Here is a 27,637-nt window from a genome sequence, read left to right as displayed (position 1 = left end):
TAACTTTTATTTTGCACTGGAGTTGGACTCGGTGATCCTCACAGTCCTTTCCAATTCAGAATAAAGTCTATGATTCCAGTGTCCTGGGATAGAGATTTTTGATTTGAGGGAGCTGAAGATTGTGATGGGTGATCTTCTAAGAAGCCACGACGCTCCTGGTTTCTGTCATGAATTGCTTTACTTCTGCGTTTAAACTGTTGGAAAGTCAAATCTTACCAGCGATGAAAAGTAAATATCTATGCAAACTGAATTGATTTAAAAGCACATAGAGCTCAGTCATCAGATTAGGTTGTATACTTTTCTGTTTGAGATACTGTGGTAGTTTACTACAAATTATATTGATTAAATGCAATAGAGCAAACCCCAGTTAAAACGGTATTATGTACTTCTGGAGTTGTGAAAAATATTCATACGACATTTTTGTGTCCACAGGTTCCACAAGTTTAAAAGTCCCTGGCAAATTAGTTGATAACAGTTTATTGGTAGAGCCTTTATTGTCTGACAGTGAGTACACGTGCAATGTTATAGTAAGTTTTTTTGAAAAGAACTTTACCAAAGAACGCAACATATCCACAGATTATGATCGTAAGTATAATGCCGATTTTTGCTTTACATTCCATATATTTCTAGAAAAACCCATTATGAATTCCACCATCTGTTTCCCAGAGGATGAATATATATGCTCAGTCAGTCTCACGTTCTCCACCAGCTCCTGCCACCCCATCTCCTGTCCTTTGTATTTTTTTACCATAGTCACAATCATCTTTTCCAGCCCCAGGCTCAGACCTGCAGTCTGATGCCATTCTTTTCTTCACTCAGAGATTAACTTTTTTTTTGAAGGAAGTGAACTTGGCTGAATGTCAGCAAGTTTCAATGAAGGTGCAGGCCTAGCCAAAACAAGTGTTGAATTCCTGCTTTTGAAGAAAGATGTGATAGAATAATTGCAAAGAATGTCTCCAGAGAAAATGATATGTTTTTCTACAGCATTGTCCTTGGAAATGGTTAAATGCTTTAGCTTTATTTTCTGAATTAAACAGAAAATCACCCTAAACCAAGATACCTGCATAGAAAATTTCGGGATAAAAAAAAAGCTATTGTTAAAATGATAAGGAATTTAAAATAATGCATTTTAATTGGAAATGTTGGAAAATTTTAGTAATATGTGATATTGCTGTATTCATCTGTATCTCAAATTTAATAAATTTGTGAATTTTCTCCAATGTTATGATCTTATATGTACTCTCTTTATAATTATGTATAATTTCTCTGAATGAAATGTACTGTGCAAAATCTTAAATGGTATTGGTATCTTGCTTTACTGTCTAATGAAATTTAATTTAATCAAAGTAGATATAAAAAGGAATATTTTGCATTTTTATTCAAACTTTTTCCTCCCACCACATTTTTTTTCAAACAGCTCCAGGAGCACCAGAAAACCTTGACGTGAAGTCTGCTGCCAGAAATGTAACAGTTACGTGGAAGAAGCCTAGCAACACTTCAGAAAAGCATATAGATGGCTATACTGTGAAATGCAATTACAGTAAGGGAAGTAAGTATTTTCCCTTTGTTATAGAATAATTCCATACGTATTTTAATATTTACAGAGCACTGAGCATGATGCTTTTTCCAAATGTCTTTCTTAAACCTGTCCAGTAAAAACAATTAAGTATATTTTTTGTACAAACATTTTTTAACATTTCTTTGAGGTTGCTCTAGTGCAGCTATGTGGTTATTCAGTTTATCATTTCAGGACATCACTGTCGCACTTCAGTTCTCATGTGTCTTGTAACAAAATTGTCACAATAAGATCAGTTACCTGGTAAGTTTTGAGCATGGTACTCTCTGCCTCAGAAAATGCACCTACAGCTTGTTAATATATTTTCTGAGAAGATATATTCCCAGTTAGAATTTTAATTTTTAACAAATCGGAAGTTTGTGAGAAAGTGGAATCATTTTTTTTCTAGAGAAAAACCTGTTTTTTTCTAGAAAGGTTAAGAACAATTAATAGAAAAACTTTTAGCTATTATCTTCCCTTGGGACTTTTTCCCTGTTTCAGCTTAACATAGTAGACTTGGTGGGTAGGTTGTAGTAAAGCAGCACTGAACCTGTTTATTCCTCCAAGGATGATAACAGGAATCGAACTTCTAAGAAGGACTACAGATCTTTGTTTACTTACCGAAATTGTGGAAAGAGCAAAAAGGGGGCTGCCTTCTGTGTAAAAATAATATATGTAAAAGTGGGGGGGGTCCTAAGAACAGGATTGCATATATATGTTCAGACGAGTAAATCCAGGTTCTTCTCACTCCCTTCATCTATGCTGTTTTAGACTACGTTGCATTTAGGCAGATGTGTCTGTACCCATTATGCTGGGACCATATATTCTGTCTGTGAGCTTTTCTTCAAGAGAATAAAAAACATGCTGGAAAACGATGTTTTGAAAAGAAAGAGTCTGATACGATATTTCAGACAATATGTGGCAAATTTAGATAGTCCTAATGGCAGCCGTGGATTAATTTATACTTTCTTGTCACAGGGGCTAAAGAGTGTCATGGTTCTGTGCCCCTTAGGTACAGATAATCTCTCCCTTTCTCCTTGCCTTGGATTTGACTACTACCCAAAAGGGCTGCAGCCATTTTCTGTGGTTGCTCTGGTTTAGCCAGTGTAGGAGACCTAGGCGGTACGCTGGGGCATGAGGAGATCTCATCTGACACAGCCGCTAGGAAATATGGAAAAGCCATTTCTTCTCAATTCCCTAGGTCACCAGAGCCCCAGCTGCAGTAGCTTTCCTCATGCTGCTCCTCAGGTGATTCCTTTCTGTCCTCCTTGCGACTACCAAACACAGATGGCATCTCCCACATCCTATCAGAACAGGGTTGTGCAACATGTGGAGCGACTTCTGATATTTATCTAATAAGCACTTCCCAAGCTGAATACAGGAGTTATTAGTCTCTCTTTGTCTAAATGCCTTTTGTTGTTTTTTTATTATGCCTGTTTTAATCCCTTCTTTTTTAAATGAAGATATAAATATGTAAGACATAAAAAACCACACCTAAACTTCCTAATCTATTTGATTGATTGGGAAATATATTTCTTCTCTACATGAGTTCTCCTGTAGCATCAGTGAGCAAGAGAAACCAACCAAGAATTTTAAGGCTAAAGTAATTAAAATGAAAGTACACAACAGTCGATTTGCGTAACTCTGATGAGGTGCAAGAGTTTGTGTGCATAAATCTTAATTTTGTTTTTCTTTTTTAAGACAATGTTACCAAGACTGAGACCAGCTTTACTTGTGGCGGTTTAGAACCTTATACCGTTGGTCACGTGTCCATAGTTGCATTTAAAGAAAGCAAGCGTAAAGGTGAAATAATTATAGGAAAACCTGCGGAACACAACTTTACAACAGAATCTGCAAGTAAGTCTCATTTACTAACTGTTGCAAACAAGGCTGATACTGACATAGGAAACACGTAATTTCTTATTGTACTTCATTGCAATTTTATATATGTTACTACTATTGCCCCATAAAATTATTAAAATTATTATTTTTTACCAACATTAGTGTTTCATTTTTGATTATTTAATATTATTTTAATTAAGCATTTAATATTTTTATCCATACTAATTTTTTTAATTGCATTCATTTGGAATTTTTGATAAGATTTTATAAAGCATTATCTCTCAGTGTTAAGAGACTATTCAAATTAAACAAAAATGCTTTCTATTCTGTAGCTGCCTGGTTGCTCTAAGCAGTCCTGCACGCCTGGTGATATGTCAATGCTGCTTCAGTTAGTCTGGATGTACACAGACACAGATGATTTATAAGACTCTACATCAGGTTATAGCTAAAAGCTTGTCTAGCCTTGTGCTATCAGAATGGTCTGTCCACCTTTCTAAGGCTATGCTTTGGGAAGCCTACTACAAATGGCTATTCTTCTTTATTTCCCATGCATGTTCTTTTGATATAACAAGAAGAACGGAAGAAACTCCCTCCCCCCCACCCCCCAACAGATTTTGAAGACATTTCCTGATGGAGACAGGGGTTAATATAGACATTACTGCTTCCTGTTTTATTGGTGGCAGCGGCAATGGCTTGGCTGTTTTGTTTCTTTCCCCCAGGGCCCAAAACCAAACAAGGGAGTCAAGGTGTGGCCTCACCTGTGCCACATACGTAATGGGATACAAAGCTAATATTTCCTCTAACTGCACAGAATGAGAAAAAAATTATAGTGAAAAATAAAGTATTATTTTTGTGCTAGTGATGTTACAGTAGCTTAAATTGGTGTGCTTTTTTTGTATGTGTGTGTTTGTTTTTGTGTTTGTCTTGTGTTATTGTTGTTGTTGCTTTGTGAATATCACCAAATCTGACTGCTGTTTTTATTAATGTGTTTCTGTAGGTCTTTGGGAAATATTTCTGGCAGGCTATTCTTTTGAATTTGAATTCTATCTCTCTTTGGAATATAGAGAGTTTTGCATATTATCCATGAAAGCATTGAAATCTCCCTATTAGTCCGGGTCATTTTGCTAACAAATTGTAGCTTATGTGTACAAGAATATAACGATCAAAATTATCACTTGAAGCTTCATGGGGATAAAAGAACATCAACAAAAATTGATAAATGAATTGATTGATAATGTAATGTGTTTGATCTGAGACTTGACAAAAACTGAAAAATAACTTTATTTTTTAAACACTCCTGATTAGAGGATGATCATTAATTATTTAGCTGTTTGTTTGTTTAAATTAAGATTAGTTTGAAAACTTTTGTATTTTGGAGCCCCCTCTCTCTTGGGCTCCAGTCATATTTTAATACATCAGGTAGAGATTAGGGTCCATGATATATTTAAAGGTCTAGGAAAAGAAGCTCCTTTATTTTTTGTGAAAACTGGAATTTGATTGTTTTCATGAATTCATGGTACTAAACCTTCTCCAGCTGTTACAACAGATGATAACATGATCAAGCAGACACTGTGAGAGCTTTTTGATTTCTTGAACAGGAGAATATGTCATTAGAGCACAACTCTTTGGGAATAGAAAAAACTACAATTTGGAAAATATCTTTCCATCTTCAACAAGCACATTCCCACAAGAAATGCTTTCTTTCTCCTTGTCCCAGTTCTTTCAGCAGCATGCTGAAACTCATAAACGTGCCCTGTGGATAAAAGTGAACAGATACATCAGGAACCACAGCCCGTCCAGCGAAGCAGTGTGTCCTGCTGCCCCCCAGATGAAATTGTCTGCTCATAAAGCCTCACACATCTTAACTCTCCATATGAAGAAAAAACAAATGCATATTTATACTTCTTAATATACTGGCTTGCAAGTTGAAGTGATTTTTGAAGGAAATTTCCATGGCAGTGTGGCTAATAAAGCTGTCTTATGTAGGTGGTTATTTACCTCTTTCTGAGGCTTTAACAGCTCTCAGTGAAAGGTCCCTTGGGCTGTGTCCCCATTCTTAAATCTTTTGCAGCACAATACAAAATTAAAGGTAGAAAACATAGATTAGACTTAATAGATGTGTTATGATTAAAAAGTAAAAAGTTTTTAGACCAGTTTTAGGACAGTGTGACACTTTGCCACATCAGTCTTGAAACCTCTATGCTCGAGCTGAAAACTTTGTTAGTTCCCATGGTTTCTCTTTTGTGCCATGTTCCACAAATGGGTAAGTGATGTCAAAGCAAAGGATAGTTGCCATCTTATTATCTTCGCAGTGCAACTTCCAGTGGAACTCTGTTCCTCTCAGCTCTTTCAGTTCCCTTTGGCAGCTTTTTCAGTTCAGATACGGCTATGATTAATCCCAAGTTGATTTTATTCATCTCGTTAAATCAAGACTGCAATTTTTAAGGAAGAAATTGCATAACACTGATAAGAGAGGAGATTTCAAGTAGACATTAACACACACTGTTAAAATGTTTGGTTTGAAACGATGAGAATGGATCCAGTAACACTTATTTTTGCAAACAGAACCAGAGAAAGTGACTGACTTCCAAGTAAAATTGATAGATGACAATGCCGTTGAAGTTGTCTGCAGAAGTCAAAAAGTGTATGGAAGGTTAACAAAATTTGAATTGTCTTGGAGTTCCAGCACTGAGAGTGGCAAGAATGAGAGCTACGATAATTGCCACTTTGTAGAAAAAGGTCTCTCTTACTTGACAAAATATACCTTTGAGGTAAGTAAGCTTATTAAGCTAAATATAAAGCAAAACTGCTATGTTTACATTGTTTAGGTGCATTATACTTGATTTTAGAGAAAAAGGCGAATCTGGTGGTGGAGTTCATCTATGGATCTACAGGCCATAGATGTAAAGAAGTAGCTGTTACTTAGAAAATAATGTCTCTGCATATGTTTCTAGTCATATCAATCAGTCCCTTATGTGCTACTCCATATAGGTTCTGACAGCATGCAGTATACAAGCTGAATAGCTTGGGACAAAGCTAAGGACTTTCTATAAAGAAAATGAAAAAGGATGAATAAGTGTACAATAATATAAAAGATGGGAACATATCTAGACAAAGCTGGTATTTTATTTGTCAGTTAAAGTAACCAAAAGTTAATGTTTCAAGAAAGCAACTTTTTCAACAGTTGTCCTTGGCTTTTGTAATCTAACCTTTTATGAATAAATTCCAGTACAATAATTGGCTTAGAAATATCCAAATCAGTTTACTATTTATATATTTGGCATTGAAGCAAATAAAATAATGACACTTTATTACACATTGTTTGGTTTCTTTTTCAGATTTGAGAGATTTGATTAGAGACAGAATTGATATGTAGATATTTTTGCAGAAGCATCTGTTTTTGACTTTGTAAAATGTCTCCTATTTCATTAACATTGTTATTCAGTTAAACAGTTATTTCTGGATCTAGATCTCCCTGTAACTTAGCTGGAAACATGAACTACACTATAACAGGCTGTCAATGAGATTGATTCATTGAAGAAAGATATATTTGAAAGACCTACAGATCTTTTCTTTTTAAAGAAGTTATGCAAGCATTTTTACTTGATATGTCTTAACATTTTTATTATTCTCACCCCCTATACGCAGGTCTCTGTGTTTAATGGAGATTATACAGGAGAGTCAGTATATCACGAAATAAATACCAGATGTAAGTAAAAACATACAACATCTTTACTTTTTGACTTGAGCATAGTATAGAGTAATAGTGTAAATTCTGAATTCTGTTACAATCTACCTATTTGTATAGGTAATAACTAACTGCAGTCAGAAAAGAAAAAATAATGTCCTTCTTCAACATCAGTGTAATAGACCGTGTTAACAGGTCATCGAACACAACTCAGAATAACTACCAAGCTGTGGCTTCCTTACGCAGCATTCAAATGTATTTAGAAATTCATTCCTCTAACTTAAATTACTCACTTCAGAACTATTTTCTTGCATTCAGATGTTGTGTTCCAGCAGCTGCATTTTGTGAGGGAATCCTCACTCCCACAGAGCGTATGTGTACAATTCCAAATATTTTGAGAAAGTCCAAGTATTGTAGACAGGAAAAGTGTTATAAAATCCCTCTGTCCTCTCCCTGATCGCTCCTCCGAGCTCTCCTCCTGAGCGGGGGAGATCCTTGTTGCGGAGGGGGCTCCTCATTAAGAGGAGGGGGATCCTGTTCTTGAGGGACATACGGAGGGGGCCAAAGGTATTCTTCCTCCTCAGATTTTCGTCTCCCCTTTTCCTTCAAGCTGAATAAAAAGGCCTGTTCTTCTGGTTCTATAATCCAAAGAGCTGCATACTCAGGCTCCTCGGGATCTATTTGGGGTCCGCTGTTTACCCATAGATTCAACTGTTGACACACCCAATCTTCAAATGAGCCAAATACTGGCCATATTATATGGGGATCCCGTAAGGACTTTCCTCCCCAAACTTCAGTGCAATAATACACCATTCATTCTTTACTTTTTCCTTTCCTACGGGGCGAATCTTTCCAATATCTGATCATGAGCCCCAACGGACTTTATGGTGGTATGTTGGGCAGCGTTCCCTTACCACCCATGGGAGTAGGGGGCTTGCTCTTCCCCTGTCCCATCTTCTGGAGTGCCTTCTTTCACACACACACACACGCGCCCCTTGGTCGTGGCTCGCTCCCTCGTGGGCTATGAGAACCGCACTACTGAAGGGTCCGTTCTCGCTTGGCCTCTCCCCGACCGAACGGATACACGCAATACTTACTCAATTACTCCTGAATCCTCGTTCGGTCTACATGCACGAATGATTATGGGGTTGCTGCAGGTTCTTTTGGTCACTTTCTGACTCTTTTGGAGGTTCGGAGGTCCAGTAGTTGCAGCGGGGGCCCCCCTCGGTCAGGGCTACCCGTGGCTGCGGGTAGGGCGCCTCCCGTCATGGGGAAACCTCCGCAGCAAGCGATCTGGATCCGAGTCACGGCACCAAGATTGTTATAAAATCCCGCAACAAATGAGATCGGTCTCAATTTGCAACACCGTGAGAGAGAATTTATTCAATTAAGCAAGCAGCAAAGTGAGCAAAACAGCGCTGGGCGGCCGGGGAGTCAGCGCTCCGCCAACGGCTCGCAATCTAAGCGGCGTTAGAGTCCTTTTTTTATGCAGCCCTTATCTCCTGTATACGTGGCCCTTCCGGGGTACTCTGCCTTGCTTCTGGGTCTGCGCAAGCTGTTGCTAGGGGGTCGAGATCTGCTTCCTGGTGGTCGCTGGTATGAGGGTTTGTAGTTATCTTCTCTGCTTTCGGCCGCTCACGTGTTTGAACCATGCGCAGTTAGCAAGGTCGTGGTTTTCTGATTCCTGTTGTTGCAACACTGTTTATGTTACCGGATGTCCTGACAAGGAGGGGGGGCTTTTACAAAGCAAACCTTGAGTTTCGATTTGATTAACAAACCTCACCCTTTTATTTATTACAAAAAGTGTACTAGACAAGAGATATAAATAAAAAAGAACTTCATATATTACTTCAGTAACTTATGTACCTGGAAGGCTTTTCCCATTGCGTCTTTCTGGGAGATGTACCTTTGTGTCTGCCAATGAAGTCTTATCAACAGTCAGAGTCACAGGGAACATGTCACTAATGCTTCCATGTGAGAAGTCCTGTTTTGAACTCAATTCAAAATGACAGCTGGATTAGAGTAATTACAAAGATATAAAGAATATCTGTTACTAAAATGTCCTGGTAGAGCTGGCAAGATCTGACATTTAAAAAAAAAAAAAAAAAAAAAAAAGAGATGAAAAAGTGGTAAATTAAGAGATTAATTGAGGAACAGAACTTTTTCTGACCTTCACATGTCTATTTGTGTAGTGAGCAAATGATGACAGGATGGGCCATAGCTGCAGAGGGCAGGCTGCACTTGCTGGTGGAGCTGCTGCGGCCCTGGGCATGAGGTCCCACATTGCCACCACTTACACGCGGGGAGCAGCTTTAGCTCCCTGCTGAGTGATCACAGCATGCAGACCAGGGCCATGCCTGGCCAGTGAGCTGTGGCACTTTGACAGGTGGACATGGAGGACTACAGTGAAAGCTTTCATAATGAGGAAGAAGTTGTTCCCTCCTTTTCTGTGAGCTTAATATTTTTTGACTTTGAAATACGCACACAAATAAATAAAAATCAAAGAGCCTTGCCCTGGTCTGTATACGTACTTTTTAAAGTCAAAGAGAGAAAAAATATGAAGTTTATATGCTGTTAATTATTTATCTGAGAAATAACGTATTTATTCTTTGCCTGCCCCTAGATAACTCGAGGGCCCTGATTATATTCTTGGTGTTCTTGATTGTTGTGACATCAATTGCTTTACTGCTGGTTCTGTATAAAATCTACGATCTTCACCAGAAAAAGCTTAGGTAAGCTTTGTATTTCTCTTCCTTTCTTAAAAAAATGTTTTGTTTTTCTTTTCTGTTTTTCAACTATATTTCACAAGCAGTAGTGCAGAAGTGTTAGAAGTCTCATATTTCACTAATCCTTGGAAAAGACATCCATTCATCTTTTCATTCTTTCAAGAGAAACTCAGAATCCCTCTCGATGGCTAGTCTGGCAAGGCAAATACAGTGAGATTTAAAATCTCCCTTGTGTATCTTTTTCTGAGATAGAGAGGGACTGATCTGCTAGAAGAAAATGCTTGTCACTACATTTATGAAAAATGTTCATAAGTTATCTGGAATACCTTTCCTAAATTATTTAAATTAAAAATATTGGAAATAATACAACAGTTTCCTAGGACTGTTTTGAATTTGGATTCACCCATCTCAGAGAAACTGTTTATTACAGCCATCTATGGGTTGACTTGGCAGGTCTGTAGGATGGTGGGCTGGGACAGGACAGCTATTGCCTTCCCTTAGGACTGTGCCAGAACCCCAAGCTGACTGCTGCTTCTGCTGTGAGAGGGGCTGTACAACATGTGAGGGGACACTTACTGCTGGCAGGGAAGGAGGACTTAGAACAGTTTCTTCAGAAATCTCTTAGCCCTCAAGCCACAGCAAAACCAGGGACTTTGTCTCTTCCAGACCCCCTCCTCTACTCTTTTCCCACTAGGAGGGCAGGGAATTGCTCTTTCTCAAACTCAAACTTTTCTAATTTGGGAAGTAAAATTAATTTTCATCTATATGACTCTAGAAAAGGCGGAGTTGTTCTGTGCTAATTTAGTACTTAATTTTATTACATTTTACATATGCGTAAGTTTTCTGTCACTTGTTTAACAAGAAGAACATTGGTGGTGTGAGGAGTTACTCCAATCAAGAAATTAAAGATGTTTCCTACAGGTGATAAGGACAGAATTATGCAAGCAGTAACACTGTTTGATGCAGCTCCCTTGTCTCTCCCTCTCGGTAGTGCTCAGTGCCGGACAACAGAGATCCCAATCACCTCTGCCCAGGGGCTGTCAGCCCTAGCTGTAGCATTTTTGTTTTACAATAAGCTTGTAATGCTGTCTGTTGGTTACTGAAAAGCCTTGGTGTTCCTATGTGAAACTGCATTTATTTAACTCATTATCAGATATATGTCATACCAGTCAAAGCTTTTACAGATTCTTTTGCCTCTTACAGCAATTCTTCTGAAGTCATCAGCCTAGTAGGAGGTGAGTATCTTTATACATTTAACAGATGGAAATAAAATTAGTCACATATCTTACTGCTGCTTTTGAAATGTTTACATTCTAGGTTATGTATGTAGATTGCAAATATTAGAATGATATAACCTAATCTGGAGAAATCTAGAAAAAAAAAAAAACTTCAGTACTTTCAATATATTGAAATACTGAATTTGAAATATGTTCCAGAAGTATTTATACTTAAATGAACTAGAAGTTTATCGGTTTGAAAAACTCTTTATTTATTATTTCATTGAAAAAACAATGGTTATCTCTGACAACAGTCATCGCATTTGTAACCCTGAAAGCAACTCCAGAATCAAATAATGCTTCACCTAGAATTTTCGTTACCTCTATACCTTCTTCAAAGCAACAATTTTAACATAAAGCAGTGCTTTATCGCTGTACATTTTTTAAGGCTTTCAAATTCCAGAGACTGAAACTAGATAATGTGTGCAACCTTTTGTACAGGATTTCAAAGCTTACGAGGAAAGACTGAATCAGTAAATACTAGAAAGCTTCAAGAAAAAATCATTTATTACATTTAAGCCCACAAAAATTGGTTATATATAGGTCACTCCAAAAGTAATGCCTCCTGTTTATTTTCATGGAAACTACAACAGATATGAAGAGCACGGTAACACTGTTTGAGAGAGCAAATTATAAGCTACAAAATACTGCTTTTCAACACAGTCACCACAATTGGGAATGCATTTTCATCAGTAAAGAACAAGAGCCTGCACGCTGCCCTCGTAACAATCTGCACCAGTGGAGGTGACCCACTGTTGCTGTTGCCACTGCTGAAACGCACCACCCACCGCCTCTCTGTGCTCACATCCAGTTTGGTCTTCATAAATGTTCAGCAAGTGTCAGTAAATGTCAGGGGGTGCCATTGTTTCTGCATGGAGGACTTCAGTGACACACCTTTGCTTCATATGCCATGTCAGACACCATTTTGTCAGACTGCCCCTCTACTGCCATCTGTCACACAGCAAAAAAATGTGATGGAATATTGGTAGGAATGTCCAACCCCTACTGCCATACTACCGACATCCGCCTCTGATATCATGGGCCAATATTATGAAATAAGAGGCATTCCTTTTCAGAGCAGCCCTTGTATTAAATGAGATGTTATACAGTATTGATATTCAAATCCATTTGCTCAGACACATATAACTGCATAAAAAAATGTTTGAAATGGAAGTGAAAAAATACATAGTTACATATGTTAAGCCTTGTTCAATTGTTATCATTAAATATAATATTACAGATAGTTACAACAGGATACGATAGTATGTCAGAGAAAATTTTGAAAACTAGGCAACATATGTTATTATATTTCAAGAGAAATGTTAACAGGTTCCTTATACAGTAATTCAATTTACCACTGCCAGTGAACAATTAGAACACCCACATAACTTCTGTGGGTGTTTGGGCTGTCTGTTGCAGTGACCCAAGTGTGACAACCGCCACTTTGTGCAAAAGCGCTATTCATGCAGAGGCCCTGCATGCGACCTCCTGCTGGTGCATCCCCAATTCCACAGCAGAGCTGGGCAAGTTCTGTTTTTCCTGGGACCTGTTTGCTTGTAGATCGCCTGAGGGTCACCAGTTTGTGAAAAATTAACATCCTTAGTTAAAATAAATTGGTTCATCCTTTTGTTAATACAGCTGACAATTTAAGAATCACATTTGCTGAAATGTGATTTACATTTTAAAAGCTAGTAAAGATAAATGTTCAACATATTTACACAGTTAAAGATGTTGAAACCCAGCTTTTGAACATAGAGCCAATACCTTCAGAGAAATTGTTGGAGACATACAAGAGGAAGATTGCTGACGAAGGAAGACTTTTCTTGGATGAATTTCAGGTTTGTCACTGGCGTGAAATATACCACATATTTGTGGCTGGGTGGTGGGAAGAATTTTGTTCAAGAGCATGTCTGAAGTATATGCACTGCTTACAAATAAAACCCAAAGAACAGAAACCTGAGTGCATTCTCATCAAAGGTCGTATAAGGCTCCAGCTAATTTTGCTACCGACTTCGACTTTTTCACTATGATCCTCATTGTGAGATCATAGTACTATTTCTCCTTTTCTTTCTGGAGATAGTTTTTAGCAAAAGTAGAAAATACACAGTTTAAATACTTCTCATTCAAAAGTACATTTTGAGGTAAACTTTCTCTGGTCGCTCTGACTATATAGGTTTAGGGATATAAATAATATTGTGGAGATATGTAATGAATGAACATAAATTTCATGACTGTTAGAAATGAAAGAAATATATGAAATGGTATTGTATGAGACAGAATGTTGTCTTCCAGATTCTTAGCAGTACCAATTTGTATTTGATTGTAAATAGGTGCTATTTTAAGTACGTGATTACCAGTTAAATAGACACTGCATTTTACAGAGCATTCCAAGAATTTTCACTAAATTTTCAATGAAGGAGGCTAAGAGGAGCCATAATCAGAACAAAAACCGTTACATCGATATCCTTCCATGTGAGTATTTTTGCAGTTTTTACATGTTGTATTAGTACTTCTTTTCTCAGTTCCTTGAGAGAACATAATTATTTTGTTTCAAATAATTTAAACAGATGATCATAACCGTGTTGAGCTCTCTGAGATTCCAGGAGACCCAGGATCAGACTATATCAACGCAAGTTATATTGATGTGAGTGAGTTTTACTTGTAAAAAATTATAGGCCTTATTGAAGAAATTTTGTAGTCTATGCATTTCGTGCATGAAACAGCTTTGAGGATATCCCCATGTGTTCGTCTTTACAATGTATTTGGGATTATTGGACTGTTGCATATGGAATTTATTCTTAAAGCTACAAATCTTATAAATTGTTTTTTTTTTTTAAGTTGAATAACTTTCTACATTTTTATAGGGCTTCAAAGAACCGAGAAAATATATTGCTGCACAAGGTAAATTTAACCTTAAACTATCTGTTTAATTTTTTCAATCACTCTTTTTGTAGGGATTAGTCACAAAGTAAATTTAAAGTACATTTCATGAGGAATTGAAAGTTTGATATTTTAAAATTTAATGAGAAAAAGCTTCCAGTAAGTTTTGCCATAGGGAATTTTGTGAAGGTGAGCAAATTGTACTTCAGAGATAGACTTTAGACCAGTAGTTTTCACATTTCACAGCCATGTACTGAAGACATATATGAAAATTTTAAAATGTTGTAGCCTAATGGCAGCGGTCCTAATAACAGCAAATCTGTGGCTGTTATTTGCATGGTATCCGCTTAGCGTTTCAGACTACAGGGCTAAGCACATCAACAAGGAAGCTTTTGGGTAGCTGCACTCTGAAAAAAATCCTTTGAAATATCACACAATCACAGAATCGCAGGAGTTAGAAGGGACCTCTGGAGTTCATCGCGTCCAACTCCCTGCTAAAGCAGGTTCCCTACAGCAGACTGCACGGGAAAGGATCCAGGCAGTTTTTGAATATCTCCAGAGAAGGAGATTCTACAGCCTTTCTGGGCACTGTTCCAGTGCCATGTAACCCTCACAGTAAAGAAATTTTCTTCTGCTAGGCCCCAAGGATGAAACCACGGATGATTTCTGGAGAATGATCTGGGAACAGAAGGCAACAATTATTGTCATGGTTACTCGCTGTGAAGAAGGAAACAGGGTGAGAAGTGCCCATCCATCCATCAGTTCATCCATCATCTATCCATTCATCTGTCTTTTGTCTGAAAACAGAATGGGTTGCTATACTGTGGTGAATTACATTTTCTCCTTAAGTCCTCTGTTTCCATTCTTTGCTGTTCTGGCTTTGTCAAAACCTATGTTGGATAGCATGCCAAAATAGTGTTCCCATATGGAATCATCACTCATCAGAAAATGTCACTTTTTTTACAGCTGTAAGGAGTGGAGGGTGGGCTTCCAAGTATAAGTCCAGAAAAGGGCTCAAGGTAGAATTCTGGCTCCTTGTAGACATGACAAAAAATGTGTGATTTGTGTTTTCCCCTGTCTAGTCTCTTCTGATATCCTGGCAATGCCTTCAGTAAGTCCTAGGCAGAGTATTTCTTATATCCACTGTTTTTTCCCTTCCTTTAATGGGAAAGTTGGATGCTTCTGGCTTGCTTATGTTCCTTAGTCCACATAGAGCAGGAAAGGTAACACAAGGCATTTTTATAGCTTTTAAAGATTAAAAGATTGACAGCATGCAGATTTAAAGCATTCCCAAGTTGTTTTTATCAGCAAGCATGAGCAAAGTTCCTCACTGGAGGCTGAAAAAGAATCCGCAGAATTAGCAACAAACTTCTCTACAGCCTTCAGGCAACAGCAACAAGGTCTGTGTGGAGGTGTTCACATTGTCACCTAGTATATAAGATTTTTTCCATCTTTGTGTTCCAAGTTAAATTCCACAGATATTTGGAATTATTTAGCAGTGGCATCCTAAGCTTTGACTGCCTTTTCAGGAGAGGACAAGACCTATGAGAAACTGGAAAACTATACTAAGCTACTGTCTATTTTAAATCAGACTTTGTTCTAGCTCTCTGCTGTCTGCCACTTTGCTGTTATTCTGCTCACCAGTTAACTTCATATCTTCATAGAACAAGTGTGCCCAGTACTGGCCATCAATGGAGAATGGCTCTGCAACATATGGGGACATTATTGTGAAGATCAACGAAAGTAAAATGTGTCCAGACTATATAATTCAGAAACTACACATCACAAATGTAAGTTGCCTTAGGAGCATACGGCTGACTGGAGGTCAGTCTGTGGAGTTTTGTTAAGAGATTATTTATAGCCTGAGAAGAGTTAGCTAGCAGTGGAAGATGCTTTGCTGGTGTTTACCAAGCAACGTTTTGTTTAAAAGAAAACTTGTCAGATGTGGGTGTCATTTCTTACAGGAAATGTGAGTTAGACATGTATTTTCCAACTTAAAAAATTATTTTCCATAGTATCTGGACTCTGTGTTTAAGGAGAAGCTGTTAACATGTTAAGTATGGAAAACTTAATATTCTGTGGTTTTCTTACAACTTGTTCCTTAATACAGAAATTGTACTGTCTTACATGTATCTCAGCATTATCTTTTGCAAAATCAGTGTGACTCATAGGACACTGTTACCTAGCTTCATGATAATTGTACAGTAGAACTATTACAAATTTGAGTGATCTCAATTGCATTTATAAATACAAACATTATAAAATTACCATTTGGCTATGTGAAGACTTACTAAGGCTGGTTAACCGCTCTCTTTCACACATCTGAAATATATTATTTGCTCTGTGAGTAACTGAGAACAAAATTTGCCATGTAAAGCTAAATGCTCTTCTCGTGCCCTTTGCAAATAAATTTTAGTGAGGATAAGTGGAACGTAAGTCACAGGTAGAAGCATTAAAACTCAAAGAGTTATTCCGCTGAGATATCTTTAGCAAAATAATGAAGCAAGTCCACCCATCTTGATTTGTTATTTCAGCTGGAAATTCCTCCTCTTCTGTCTCATTGCATTGCAGTAATGCAAAAATTGCAACCTAGTGAGATATCGTGATGTAAATAACTGTTCTGTGACTAATCTTAATAGGGAAAATTGCTACAGGCTGAGAACTACAGCTTTACTGTATCTATTTCTACTGTGGATTACAGTTAAACGTATGTTATTTATATTTTATTATTTTATTTTATTTATTATTCTTAATCTAAGGTACCCTCAGCAGACTACTTCTAGGAGACATGAGAGAATTACTAGCCAGTATCTCTTGAAACAAGTAGAGCTATAAACTAAGTTATTTGTGAATGGAGTGGGCAAACATACTATGCCCTGGATCATAGGCTAGCCTGAGAATAACATAATTGTATCACCTTTTGCTTGTCCTCTGCTCAAGTCATTGTGAATTCCCGATTCACAGCTCTTTACAGTTATTTTCTAATTAAAACTGAGTATGAAAAATGTTGTAACCTGAGAGGCCATTGGGAGCCTCACATGACACCAAACTGTTAGAAATTTCTGTTTCAATATTTGATGGCTTTTGTCCTTATTTTTCTTTTGCTTTATGTGACTGCATTTGATTTTGGCTTTCCATAAATATATACGTATATTTTAAAAAGTCACACTTCTCTTTGTCTAGGGAAGAGAAAGAACATCTGGAAGAGATGTCACTCACATTCAGTTCACAAGCTGGCCAGACCATGGAGTTCCTGAGGATCCGCATCTCCTTCTCAAACTCCGACGCAGAGTAAATGCTCTCAGCAACTTTTTTAGTGGCCCAATAGTGGTTCATTGCAGGTAAATTGTAAAAAAATTATAATTATTATGTTATTTTAAATGAATATGAAGTTAAGCTATTCACAAAAGGGAGCTAGCAAAGGTCAGTAGTAATTGGCTTATCCCAAATTTTATGCAATAATTACTTGAGACTGAGGTAGGTAAAGATGCAAAGAAAAGCCTTTTTTCTGATGGATCAATCCGTCTTCAAGCTGACTAAGCCTGAGGATACGTAGACTTTTGAAAAGCTGCCAGGTAAGTGCCGCACTACTCTGGATGTAAGCACCATGATTGACAAAATTGGCCTTACTGCTGTCATTAAAAAGCACTTGAAACTCAACTTGAAACTCAAACATTTTTAGCATTGCCAATTAATTTCCAGTGAGAACTGTTTTCGCTTTTGCTCTCTCACTGACCGCTCCTCTCTGAGGGAGGGACTCAGAGATGCCTGTTTAATATCTTTCTTGATGATCTGGATAGGAGGACTAAGAGCACCCTCAGTAAGTTTGCAGATGACACCAAACTGGGGGGGAAGCGTCGGTCTGCCTGAGAGTAGAAAGGCCCTACAGAGGGATCTGGACAGGCTGGATCACTAGGCTGAGGCCAATGGGATGAGGTTCAACAAGACCTAGTGCTGGGTCCTGCACTTTGGCCACAACAATGCCATGAAACATGATAGGCTTGGGGCAGAGTGGCTGGAAGGCTGTGCAGAGGAAAAGGACCTGGGGGTGTTGGTCAACGCTTGGTTCAACATGAGCCAGCGGTGTGCCCAGGTGGCCAAGAAAGCCAGCGGCATCCTGGCTTGTGTCAGAAATAGTGCAGCCAGCAGGAGCAGAGGGGCCTCTGTTGAGGCCTCACCTCGAGTGCTGTGTTCGGTTTTGGGCCTCTCAGTACAATAAAGGCATCGAGGCCCTGAAGCATGTCCAGAGAAGGACAACAAAGCTGGTGAAGGGTCTGGAACACAACTCTTACGGGGAACGGCTGAGGGAGCTAAGGTTGTTCTGAAGAAGAAGAGGCTCAGGGGAGACCTTATTGCTCTCTGTAACTGCCTGAAAGGAGGTTGTGGCAAGGCAGGGATTGGCCTATTCTTCTGGGTAACTAGCGATAGGATGAGTTGTGTCAGGGGAGATTCTAATTGGATACTAGGAAAAGCTTCTCCAAAAGAGTGGTCAAGCACTGGAACAGGCTGCCCAGGGAAGTGGTGGAGTCACCATCCCTGGAGGTGTTCAAGAAACGTGTAGATGTAGTTCTTAGGGGCATAGTTTAGTGGGCAATATTGGTAGCAGGGAGGTGGTTGGACTAGATGATCTTTGAGGTATTTTCCAACCTTAATGAGTCTTTGATTCTATGATAATCAAAACCCTTTGTGCTTTGCAGTGCTGGAGTGGGGCGCACTGGGACCTATATTGGAATTGATGCTATGCTGGAGGGGCTGGATGCAGAAGGCAGAGTGGATGTTTATGGCTACGTTGTGAAGCTGCGCCGGCAGCGGTGCCTCATGGTTCAAGTAGAGGTATCTTGCTAAAGTTCCTTTCTCTTAAAACTCTCCTTTACTAGTTCTTCATCAGTATTTCTCAGAACTGCTCTGCTCAGTTCTGGATACTGATAAAATTCAGGTGAAGAATTTCATACAAAATATAGCTCTGAAAAATATTAGGTGAGAGAAAAACTTTGAGTAGTTTTTAGTTTAGTTTAGTTTAAACTTAACAAGTTTAGGCTTGTTAAGTTTAGATGCTAGATAAAGAAGACAGCTACATTTTAGATTTGATAATCCAGCTTTTGGCATGCAGCTCATAAATGCAAAGAAGCAGAGTTGAACTTGCATGGTCAAACAAATTTTGTATTGAAGAAACTGTCTAGCAGGATTTTCAGCTGACTTGAGAGTACAATGACAGGCTTAATGGAATGTATGTTTTTAACTTATTTAGTTTTTTTTCTGATCTTTCAAATCTTAATTGCATGTTTTTTTATTGACATGACATTTATTTGCAGGACACTTCATCCAACGCATTGCGTGCTCCAAAATGTTTAACTTGGAAGTTCCTATGATTTAAATAGTTGAATTTAATGACTGTTTAATGATAATGTTTAATGTTATTACTACTTATAACATAAGTAATATTGGTTGATGTTTATTTTTAAAAATGATATAAATTTGTTTACTCATAAATAATTTAATTTTTAAACTCTTTGAATGGGAAACACCAGTCACAGTACATCCTTATCCATCAAGCACTAGTGGAATACAATCAGTATGGAGAAACAGAGGTCAGTCTCTCAGAACTACATTCCTATCTTAAAAATCTGAAAAGAAAAGATCCTCCAAGTGAACCTTCTCTGCTGGAGGCAGAATTTCAGGTAAAAAAACATTGCTTTCTAGCCCCTTAGGCCTTCACTCCCACTTAGATTAGAAAGTGCCTTGCACAATAGCCACTAGAAAGAGATACCATATGTAATAGATCACTTCTGTGATAATATCTTTAGTAAAGATTAGGGACATAGGATGATTACTTGTGTCTATGTGCATATTTTCAATGTTACTGTACTTGTTAGAGTTGACATTTTTAAGCTATAGTCCAGATGTGACTGAAGTTGATAGAATTGAAGTAAGGATGTGAAGCATTGGGAGATGAGGACAGCATATGGGTGTTCAGAGGGGACCAAGATACAAGAAACTATTTTTATCTCAAACATAACGTCAAACTTATTTCTTTAGAGACTGCCTTCCTATAAGGGATGGCGGACACAGAACACTGGGAATCGAGAGGAAAATAAAAACAAAAATAGGACTGCCAACACAATTCCATGTAAGTATTTTCTGTGAACCTTGTGAATTTTATCTGTTACCTTCTTTAAGAAAGCCTATTAAATTCTGAACAAACGAGGACAGCAAATTAGCTTGCTGAGATGCATTTAATTAATTTCCTCGAGATTGTAAAATTAGAAACTTACCCTTGTAATTTAAAGAAGAAATGATTTTTTTAAAATGTGAGTTCTGGGGAGTGATTTATTTCAAACAAAGTAGCCTTCATTCTTCAGTTTTTTTAGGTGAAAGACTGGCCCTTTTCTGGTTGCAGTTTACATTAAAACATGAGGAACCAGCTGTCTTTTCCGATGGAGAAAATGAAGAACTTGAACTTGGTGTCTGCCAAGCTAGTGAGGGATGACAGGCACTAAGTTTCAAAGAGCAGGTTGCTCTCTTACGTGTAAGGCAAAACTTTGTTCAGTATTTGGATGCATTGCACCCCAAAATGTCTGTGGCTCACTTAGGAATTGCACTGGGAGAGAGGAAGAGGAAGCCTGACGGGTAGAAACCTAGAGAAGCCTTTCTCAAATCCTGAGTACTCCAAGGTTGGCTTTTGACATTACCCAAGGTGCAGGAGCTCCTACTGTTCTTCTGTCAAACCCTTTTTTTCTGATGCCGCTGGCCTTCTGCCAGTAAGGACACTGCCTGGACACTACTGGTCATAGAGTTGGTCTACTACTGGTATGCAGGAGTTTTTCAGAATCAGTACCCAGTTCCCTGACTCTCTTCTACTGCTGAGAGAATGACAAATGTACACCTGGTAGCATGATCCCAAATTAAGAAATGGATACAGTTCAGCGTGAGTGGACAAACTTCTTTCCTCTACTTAGCTCCCAGAACAAAGCAAACAAACCTCAAGGAACCCAGGCCACCGTGTGTGGCCATCTTCATCCAGTAGCTGGGATTCCCTGGAGTTGGCAGGAGGGTGATGACACGCAGCGTCAGCCCTGCTGAAACACTATCGTATGAGCAGCAGTGTGGTGTAACCGTGACTCTTTGTCTCATGCAGATGACTTTAACCGAGTGCCAATCAGAAGTGAAGAGGAACAAAGTAAGGAGGGTGACCATGATTCAGAGGACTCCTCAGATGAAGACAGTGACTGTGAAGAATCAAGCAAATACATTAATGCTTCCTTCATAACTGTATGTATATACAGTGTCCTCTATAAGTATCTCACAAGCTTTCAGCTAAAACTTGCTTGTGAGAACTAAATACCAGCGAACTCATTCTCTTATTGACTTCACAAATGGAATAAAATTTACCCGAACAGAAAAGGAAGATCTGATACTTGATTGGCAAATCCATTTATAATTTTAATAATAAAAATATTCTAAACTTTGCTACAACATACTTATCCATATTAATATTTTCTCTGCAAGTGAAATGTGAGTGCAGTTATTCACATACACAAAACTGTACTAGTAAAGTTTGGACCATCAGCTTTATGGTATCATATTTACCCCCAAAGCAAGAGAGCCATTATCTGGCGCTTATGAAGATAACGGACGCTATGGAATTACTAGGGAAGTGAGATTTATCTGGATTCTTTCAAATGTGACGCTGTTACAATATCTATTGAGAGTAAACATAGCATTACTTTTGGATAGGTTAGTGTGAAGTGTCTGGCATACTGACTTTTTTGTAATAGTGTAAACTTAATTTCTTATTGATCCAATTAAACAGTTCTATAGAATTCAGTATTTGTTTTAGCCCTGAAAAAAATGCGCTTTGTAGGTAATGGCAGTGTGCGATCTCTCTCACTGTAGCATGAGTGCATCTTGTTGTCTATCTGGAAGTCACACTGTGAGTTGAATGTCATTTGACACTTATAATTCCTGTAAGATCATTGCCTTCTGTGATAGGCATATTTTCCCAATGACCAAAAGAGATAATTAGTTTAGTGTTCTTTAAATGACAATGAGTTCTGTTGCATGACAATCACATTTGCAATGAATTTAAGGAAAAAATATTTTACATTTCTTTTGTAGGGTTACTGGGGTCCAAAAGCCATGATTGCAACACAGGGACCACTGCAGGAGACTATCTCTGACTTCTGGCAAATGGTATTCCAAAGAAAAGTCAAAGTCATTGTTATGCTGACAGAGCTGAAAGAAGGGGATCAGGTAAGGGCGACATTTTCTCACTGGCATATTAAAGGTCATCTATATACACAGAAAACACTGACCTGCGCTCTGTTATTCTCTTCCTCTTGAGTTTCATGGGATGAGGAATTTGAATATATTTTTTTTTCAATTTTTTAAGTTCTTAATTTATCTCCGAATTTATTTTTGAGGGAGAGCAATGTTTGATGCTGTGTTTTAAAATATAGTGAAACTCCCTACTACTTTGAAGAGAACGCATTCTGTAAGTGCATGTGGAAGATAAAATATAAAGAAGTTTGTATGGTAAGCACTGAACTTGTATTTGTATCTATTTTAGGAACTCTGTGCACAGTACTGGGGAGAAGGAAAACAAACGTATGATGGCATAGAAGTTCAAATGACAGATGTCAACTGTTGCTCTAGCTACACCATACGCGCATTTGATGTCACAAACCTGAAGGTAGAAGTTTCTTCGCAAATTACAAAAGGAAGTTTTACATTTGTTCTTCTAGTTATAGATCTAGCCCAAAGAAAGAGAAGGGGCAGTTCCCACCACGTGTACTTTCTGCTGTAAAAAACTGAAGTATTTTTGTCTTATGGACCAGCTTCTAATCACAATAAATGTGACAAATTGCCTCAGATGTACCACTTAGCATGTTGCTAAGATGGTGGTAGTGGTGTCTCAGGAGGTCAGCTATCTTTTGTATTCTTAGCAAAGCTTGGACCTTTCCCCGCCTCATGTTTACCTAAAGGCAGAGCTCATATCACAACATATTTCCCCAGGACTGTAAGTTTTCTTTTTTATATCAGCTGCAATGGATGTACTACTACATGAACCTTTATTTTCAGCCTGACCATTAACTACATCTCCACTGCTGTTTTCCAGAGGAAAGAAACACAGAAGGTATACCAGTATCAATATCACAAGTGGAATGGATTGGATGTTCCAGAAGACCCCAAAGATTTAGTCAACATGATTCTAAGCCTTAAACAAAAAGTCCCATCCAGACCAACCTCTGAGGACAATAGGAACAGCCGCAGTGTCCCACTTGTCGTCCACTGCTGGTGGGTCTGAACTCAACACATACCTTAACCTACCTCTAAGGTCTGGGTATGCTTAGTAACCACAACTTTGTGGTACCCACCGTTTCCCACAAGCCTTCCCATGTCTTGAGGGAGAGACTCAGCTATCCCTAGAATGTTCCTTTTTGCTCAGAATTGATCTTTTTGATTGTAATAGTGTAAAGGTGAGTGCGCTTCTCTTCAGCAAGCCTGGATGTGGAGTTGGTGGTCAGAGCTAGCTGCTTTTGCTTGATACATGTATTTTGAGAAGTGCTAGCTCGGAGTGCTCTTATAGTGTACTAATAGTGAGGACCCAGCAGAGCTTGTAGTTTATCCCAGTGCATTAGTTGACTTATTTAGGACCGTTTATAGAAATAACCTTGCGTACTATCCCAAAAGGAAGATAGTCACGCCAATCATTGCTGGGACTGTAAGACTACTGCTTCTAATTTCTCTCTGGTCTATTAAGTGGCCACATGAATTCCAGATATAATCTAAATAAGCTGTGTCCTATGTGTGTCCTACAGATATTCTTAATGGTCACAATTTCTGTCCAGTAAAAAACTTTCAGATATGTAATTCGTTGTATAGACTTTGAAATAAAGCTATTGTTTAATGAGAAGTCTTAATGATTTTACATTTTAAAAAGGTTCATTTTCTTTTAGTGATGGATCTCAGCAGACTGGTGTGTTTTGTGCTTTGATGACCCTTTTGGAAAGTGCAGAAACTGAAGAAGTAATAGATGTTTTCCAAGTAGTGAAAGCTCTTCGTCGCAGCAGACTTGGAGTGGTCTCCACCTTTGTAAGTAAATCCTGTGACTTTTCAGGACAAATCACAAGGTTTCTTATCAGTCAAATATCCCCTAACCATATGTGTTGTTTCTGCGCAGGGAACACTAATTACAATCAGAATGTTCGCAGCCACTTAACACTACTTGGGAATTGGCCGTTACTGATAAAAATAAAGCAGTCTGTGAGATGTCTAAAGCTGTAATTCTAAAACATGTTATGGAAGGGTGCACGTTGTACAATTACAGATAGCATAAAATGGTGTTTCTGCTTAAGGGAAATGCAGGTACAGTGTCCCTTATCTGAGTGGTTAGGAAGCTGACTCCATTCAGGAGACACCAACTTGCTTTCTTTAAATCGCTCCAGAGGTTTTGTGTCTCTGTGACATTTGCTGCTTTACTAAGAAACCAAATGTTTTTGTTAATATGGAGCAGTTTATAAGATAACTCTCCCAGAGTCCGTATGGTACATGTTTAATGCTTAGGTACTCTGAAAAATGTATATTTTGGGGACTTTGCTTTGTAAACCAAAAGTGTACTGCTTGGTGCATCGGATAGAGGCAGTTGCAGAGACGTTACCTACACACTAAATCAGAATAAACCATAGAACCACCGTCCTGTTTGCCAGAAACTGTGGAATCTGTTTCATATATGCTCCTGCATGTCCAGCTATGTGCTACTTTTCTAAAATTTATGAAAAGTAAGAATGGGATAATCTGTGCGTTCCGTTCATACTAACCTCTTCTCTTTATATTTAAGGAACATTACCAATTTCTGTATGACACCATTGCTAGTACCTACCCTGCACAGAATGGACAAATAAAGAGCAGCCAGCAGGAAGATAAGGTTGAATTTTGCAATGAAGTAGAGAAAAAAGATCAGGAAACTGATTTGATCACTATTGATCTTACTCCATCCGCTTCAGAGGAAAATGAGGCTCCTGAATTTTGCGATGATTTGAAGGCTGCAGATACCACTAAGGGGACAGAAAGTTCTACGAATGGGCCCACAACTCCAGTTTTAACTTAAAAATTTTTTTCATAAGAAGTATATTTTTATACAAAAAAAAAAAATCTTAACCAAAGTAAGAAACATGATTTTTCCCCCCTCCCACCTTTTTGGAAAACATTTATATTGAATTTTCAAAGGTACAAATTTAAAGTGATACTTGAAACTTCTAGAAAGTGGCGAAGAACTGTGGAAGTTTAATTTTTGTGTAGATTTGCATCTAATACTTCAAAAACCTCTTCATGATCTTTGTACTTTTCCATTTAAAAATATGTACAGTGTAATACTATATTCTTATTTTGAGCAGTGGGAAGTTTTTTTCTTCACTTCTGTAAGAAGGAGAAAAGCAACTCAACACACCACGACTAGTGTGTTGCTAAAGCAGGTCTGTGTTCAAAGCTATTAGCAAGCAAAGCAACATAATCAGTAAGCATGTCTCCTATCATTTCAGGACTTCTGACTAAGTACTGTTTTAATAATACTCTGAGGAACTTGTGGGACAATTTCAAGAGCCTAACATTTACACTGAGTGCCAGTTCCAGGGGTTACCAAGATTCTGACCCTCCATCCTCCCGAATCAATGTGGATCAGAAGTTTTGCATTTTTCTATCTTGCCTCAAGATGTCCTTGTTGCTCCACAGAAATTCATCTGTGATTTCAATATTAAACTCAAAGAAGAAAGTTTGGAGATTTAAATGGTTGCAACCGTTCTGACAGAAAACGCATTCTGTTTATTCTTAGAGATGGAAATACTGCATGCTTGCACATTTCTTATGCTTATATCCCGTGATTTAAAGAGAATACTTCCACAAATGCACAGCTTGTTTTCAGAGCTGGAAAATAATTAAATGCTTGTCTCTGAACTGTAGATTTTGGCTAGTACAGGGATTTTATTTTATTTTTCAGATTTTGTATGTTATAGTTGTGATAATTTTACTGTTTCTTGCTGCATTTTAGCAAATTAGTTAACAAAGATTGTTTTGTTCTACTGAAGTCTCTAAAATGGTCATTTTCTTCTAAAGGCACAAAATCTTGCTCTATCCAGCATATAGATTAAAAAACAAACAAACAAATTTCAGTAGGAAAACACACCATTAAATTCTTATGAAATTGTGTGAGCCTGGGTACGCGTCATGATTCTCTCATTACAGATGGACAAAACTGATTTTCTTCTGCTGGAAGTCGTTAAAGAAACCGTTGCTCAATTGACATAGTGCCCCTCCACTTATCACTGCATGTTCATAACTCCTCCTTCAAAACAAAATTGAAAATATCTAGAGAGCTGTGTAAACAATAATATGGGGACTGTTAGGTCAGGGCCTGATGGTGAAGGGGTGTGGCCAGCCCTGGGTGCACGGGTGCAGGCAATTCACCCAGGGTTCACCCCTCCCAAACCTCACTGAAGGGCTGGCAGCAGAAGGGGAAGCATGTCTACTTGGAGATTGCCTTTTTTGGGAGTTTTCAGTGAGCTCTGATCCTCAGAAAGGGGGTAAGCTATTCCTTGTTTGTTACCAGATTGTGACCAATACCTTCCTCAGCTGATCCAAAAACCAGTCAAAAGGCAGTTATATTTGCTGCCTATCTTTACAGCGATATATACAGTCACACTTGGTTAAAACATTAATTTAATTTTAATGCTCATCTAGGTCAAATAATTCATTCACAATTATCAGCTCAATGAAGTGCATCCTTGACAGTCTTGCTTGAGTAAGTGGCAGAAAACAATCACAGAGGCAGCGGATTCTCCTCAGCAATGATCCAAATTCCCTTTCCAGCTAACTCTGTGCTAGATCATTAACAAACCTCTGGGGGCTTCTCTGATGGCAGGTCTTGAGGCATGTCTTTGGAAATCAAATGGGGAAGGAAAAGAAGCCTGAGACACTGATCTACTCACTGCAGCTCACTGGATCACGGAGGAGAACACTTCATTTCTGTTTCTTCTTTTAAGATCTGGTCAACATAGAGCCTTTCTGGCTATTTCAGTCAGTATCTTATTTTTAGGAATGACTGCAAATATTTCCCAGATCTTCATCCTGTGTAACTCTGGGGACACTCATTCATATTGGTTCCTTGAAAAACTGTCTTGCAGCCCTTCCAGTGACACCGGGGATGTAAGCACTGTGGAGGATTTTGTTTTGATTTGGAAGCTGTTTTCTAGAAAGATTCTAATCTTCTCTTGGCCACAAATATCAGAAAAAATAGCAGAAGTTCTCTTTGAGGCGATTTTAGCACTTATCACATTTTTTGTTTCGGAGAGCAAACCTCAGAATACAGATTTTTTTTAAAGTGCACGAACAGTTAACGATTGATTTGTGAATGCATTTTCAAAGAAGAATTCTGAATGGCGTGAAAATCTGCTGCATACATGTTCTTACTACTCACCAACTCAGGGAAACAGAGCCTTACATTAAAACTGTCCCCACGTGCCCAGTGGGAATGTCTTTCGGAGTATAATTCCTTGGCGGTAAACTGAGCTCTTGGCTTTTGAGTATTTTCAAATTAAACAATGCTTCACACAATTAAATCTCATTAAATCCCAATGTGACAATTGAGAGAGCCTGTCTTAATACAGTTTAGAATTTC

The 27,637-nt window shown here is 38.2% G+C and overlaps 1 protein-coding gene across 9 annotated transcripts in view; it reads left to right on the top strand.

The window, feature by feature from the left end:
• Nucleotides 1-26,177, top strand: part of PTPRC (protein tyrosine phosphatase, receptor type C) — an 83,236-nt gene extending 57,059 nt beyond the window's left edge. For 8 of the 9 annotated variants that reach the window (XM_021405142.1, XM_021405147.1, XM_021405143.1 and 5 more), the window contains 23 exons: nt 433-585; nt 1,418-1,549; nt 3,257-3,412; nt 5,963-6,168; nt 7,046-7,106; nt 9,709-9,817; nt 11,015-11,046; nt 12,811-12,926; nt 13,470-13,560; nt 13,656-13,732; nt 13,953-13,989; nt 14,607-14,704; nt 15,633-15,758; nt 17,152-17,309; nt 18,666-18,801; nt 19,497-19,646; nt 20,005-20,095; nt 21,104-21,237; nt 22,084-22,218; nt 22,535-22,657; nt 23,084-23,262; nt 23,925-24,060; nt 24,806-26,177. In XM_021405142.1, the coding sequence (XP_021260817.1) occupies nt 433-585; nt 1,418-1,549; nt 3,257-3,412; nt 5,963-6,168; nt 7,046-7,106; nt 9,709-9,817; nt 11,015-11,046; nt 12,811-12,926; nt 13,470-13,560; nt 13,656-13,732; nt 13,953-13,989; nt 14,607-14,704; nt 15,633-15,758; nt 17,152-17,309; nt 18,666-18,801; nt 19,497-19,646; nt 20,005-20,095; nt 21,104-21,237; nt 22,084-22,218; nt 22,535-22,657; nt 23,084-23,262; nt 23,925-24,060; nt 24,806-25,075 (2,906 nt within the window). In that variant the 3' untranslated portion in view covers nt 25,076-26,177. The remainder of the gene's footprint in view (nt 1-432; nt 586-1,417; nt 1,550-3,256; nt 3,413-5,962; nt 6,169-7,045; nt 7,107-9,708; nt 9,818-11,014; nt 11,047-12,810; nt 12,927-13,469; nt 13,561-13,655; nt 13,733-13,952; nt 13,990-14,606; nt 14,705-15,632; nt 15,759-17,151; nt 17,310-18,665; nt 18,802-19,496; nt 19,647-20,004; nt 20,096-21,103; nt 21,238-22,083; nt 22,219-22,534; nt 22,658-23,083; nt 23,263-23,924; nt 24,061-24,805) is intronic. The other variant, XM_021405144.1, reaches the window with a different exon arrangement.

The sequence above is a fragment of the Numida meleagris genome, chromosome 7 (assembly GCF_002078875.1).
Source record: "Numida meleagris isolate 19003 breed g44 Domestic line chromosome 7, NumMel1.0, whole genome shotgun sequence".
Classification (NCBI taxonomy): Eukaryota; Metazoa; Chordata; class Aves; order Galliformes; family Numididae; genus Numida; species Numida meleagris.
Note: the sequence above shows the minus strand (reverse complement) of the source record. Positions and strands in the feature narration are given on the sequence as shown.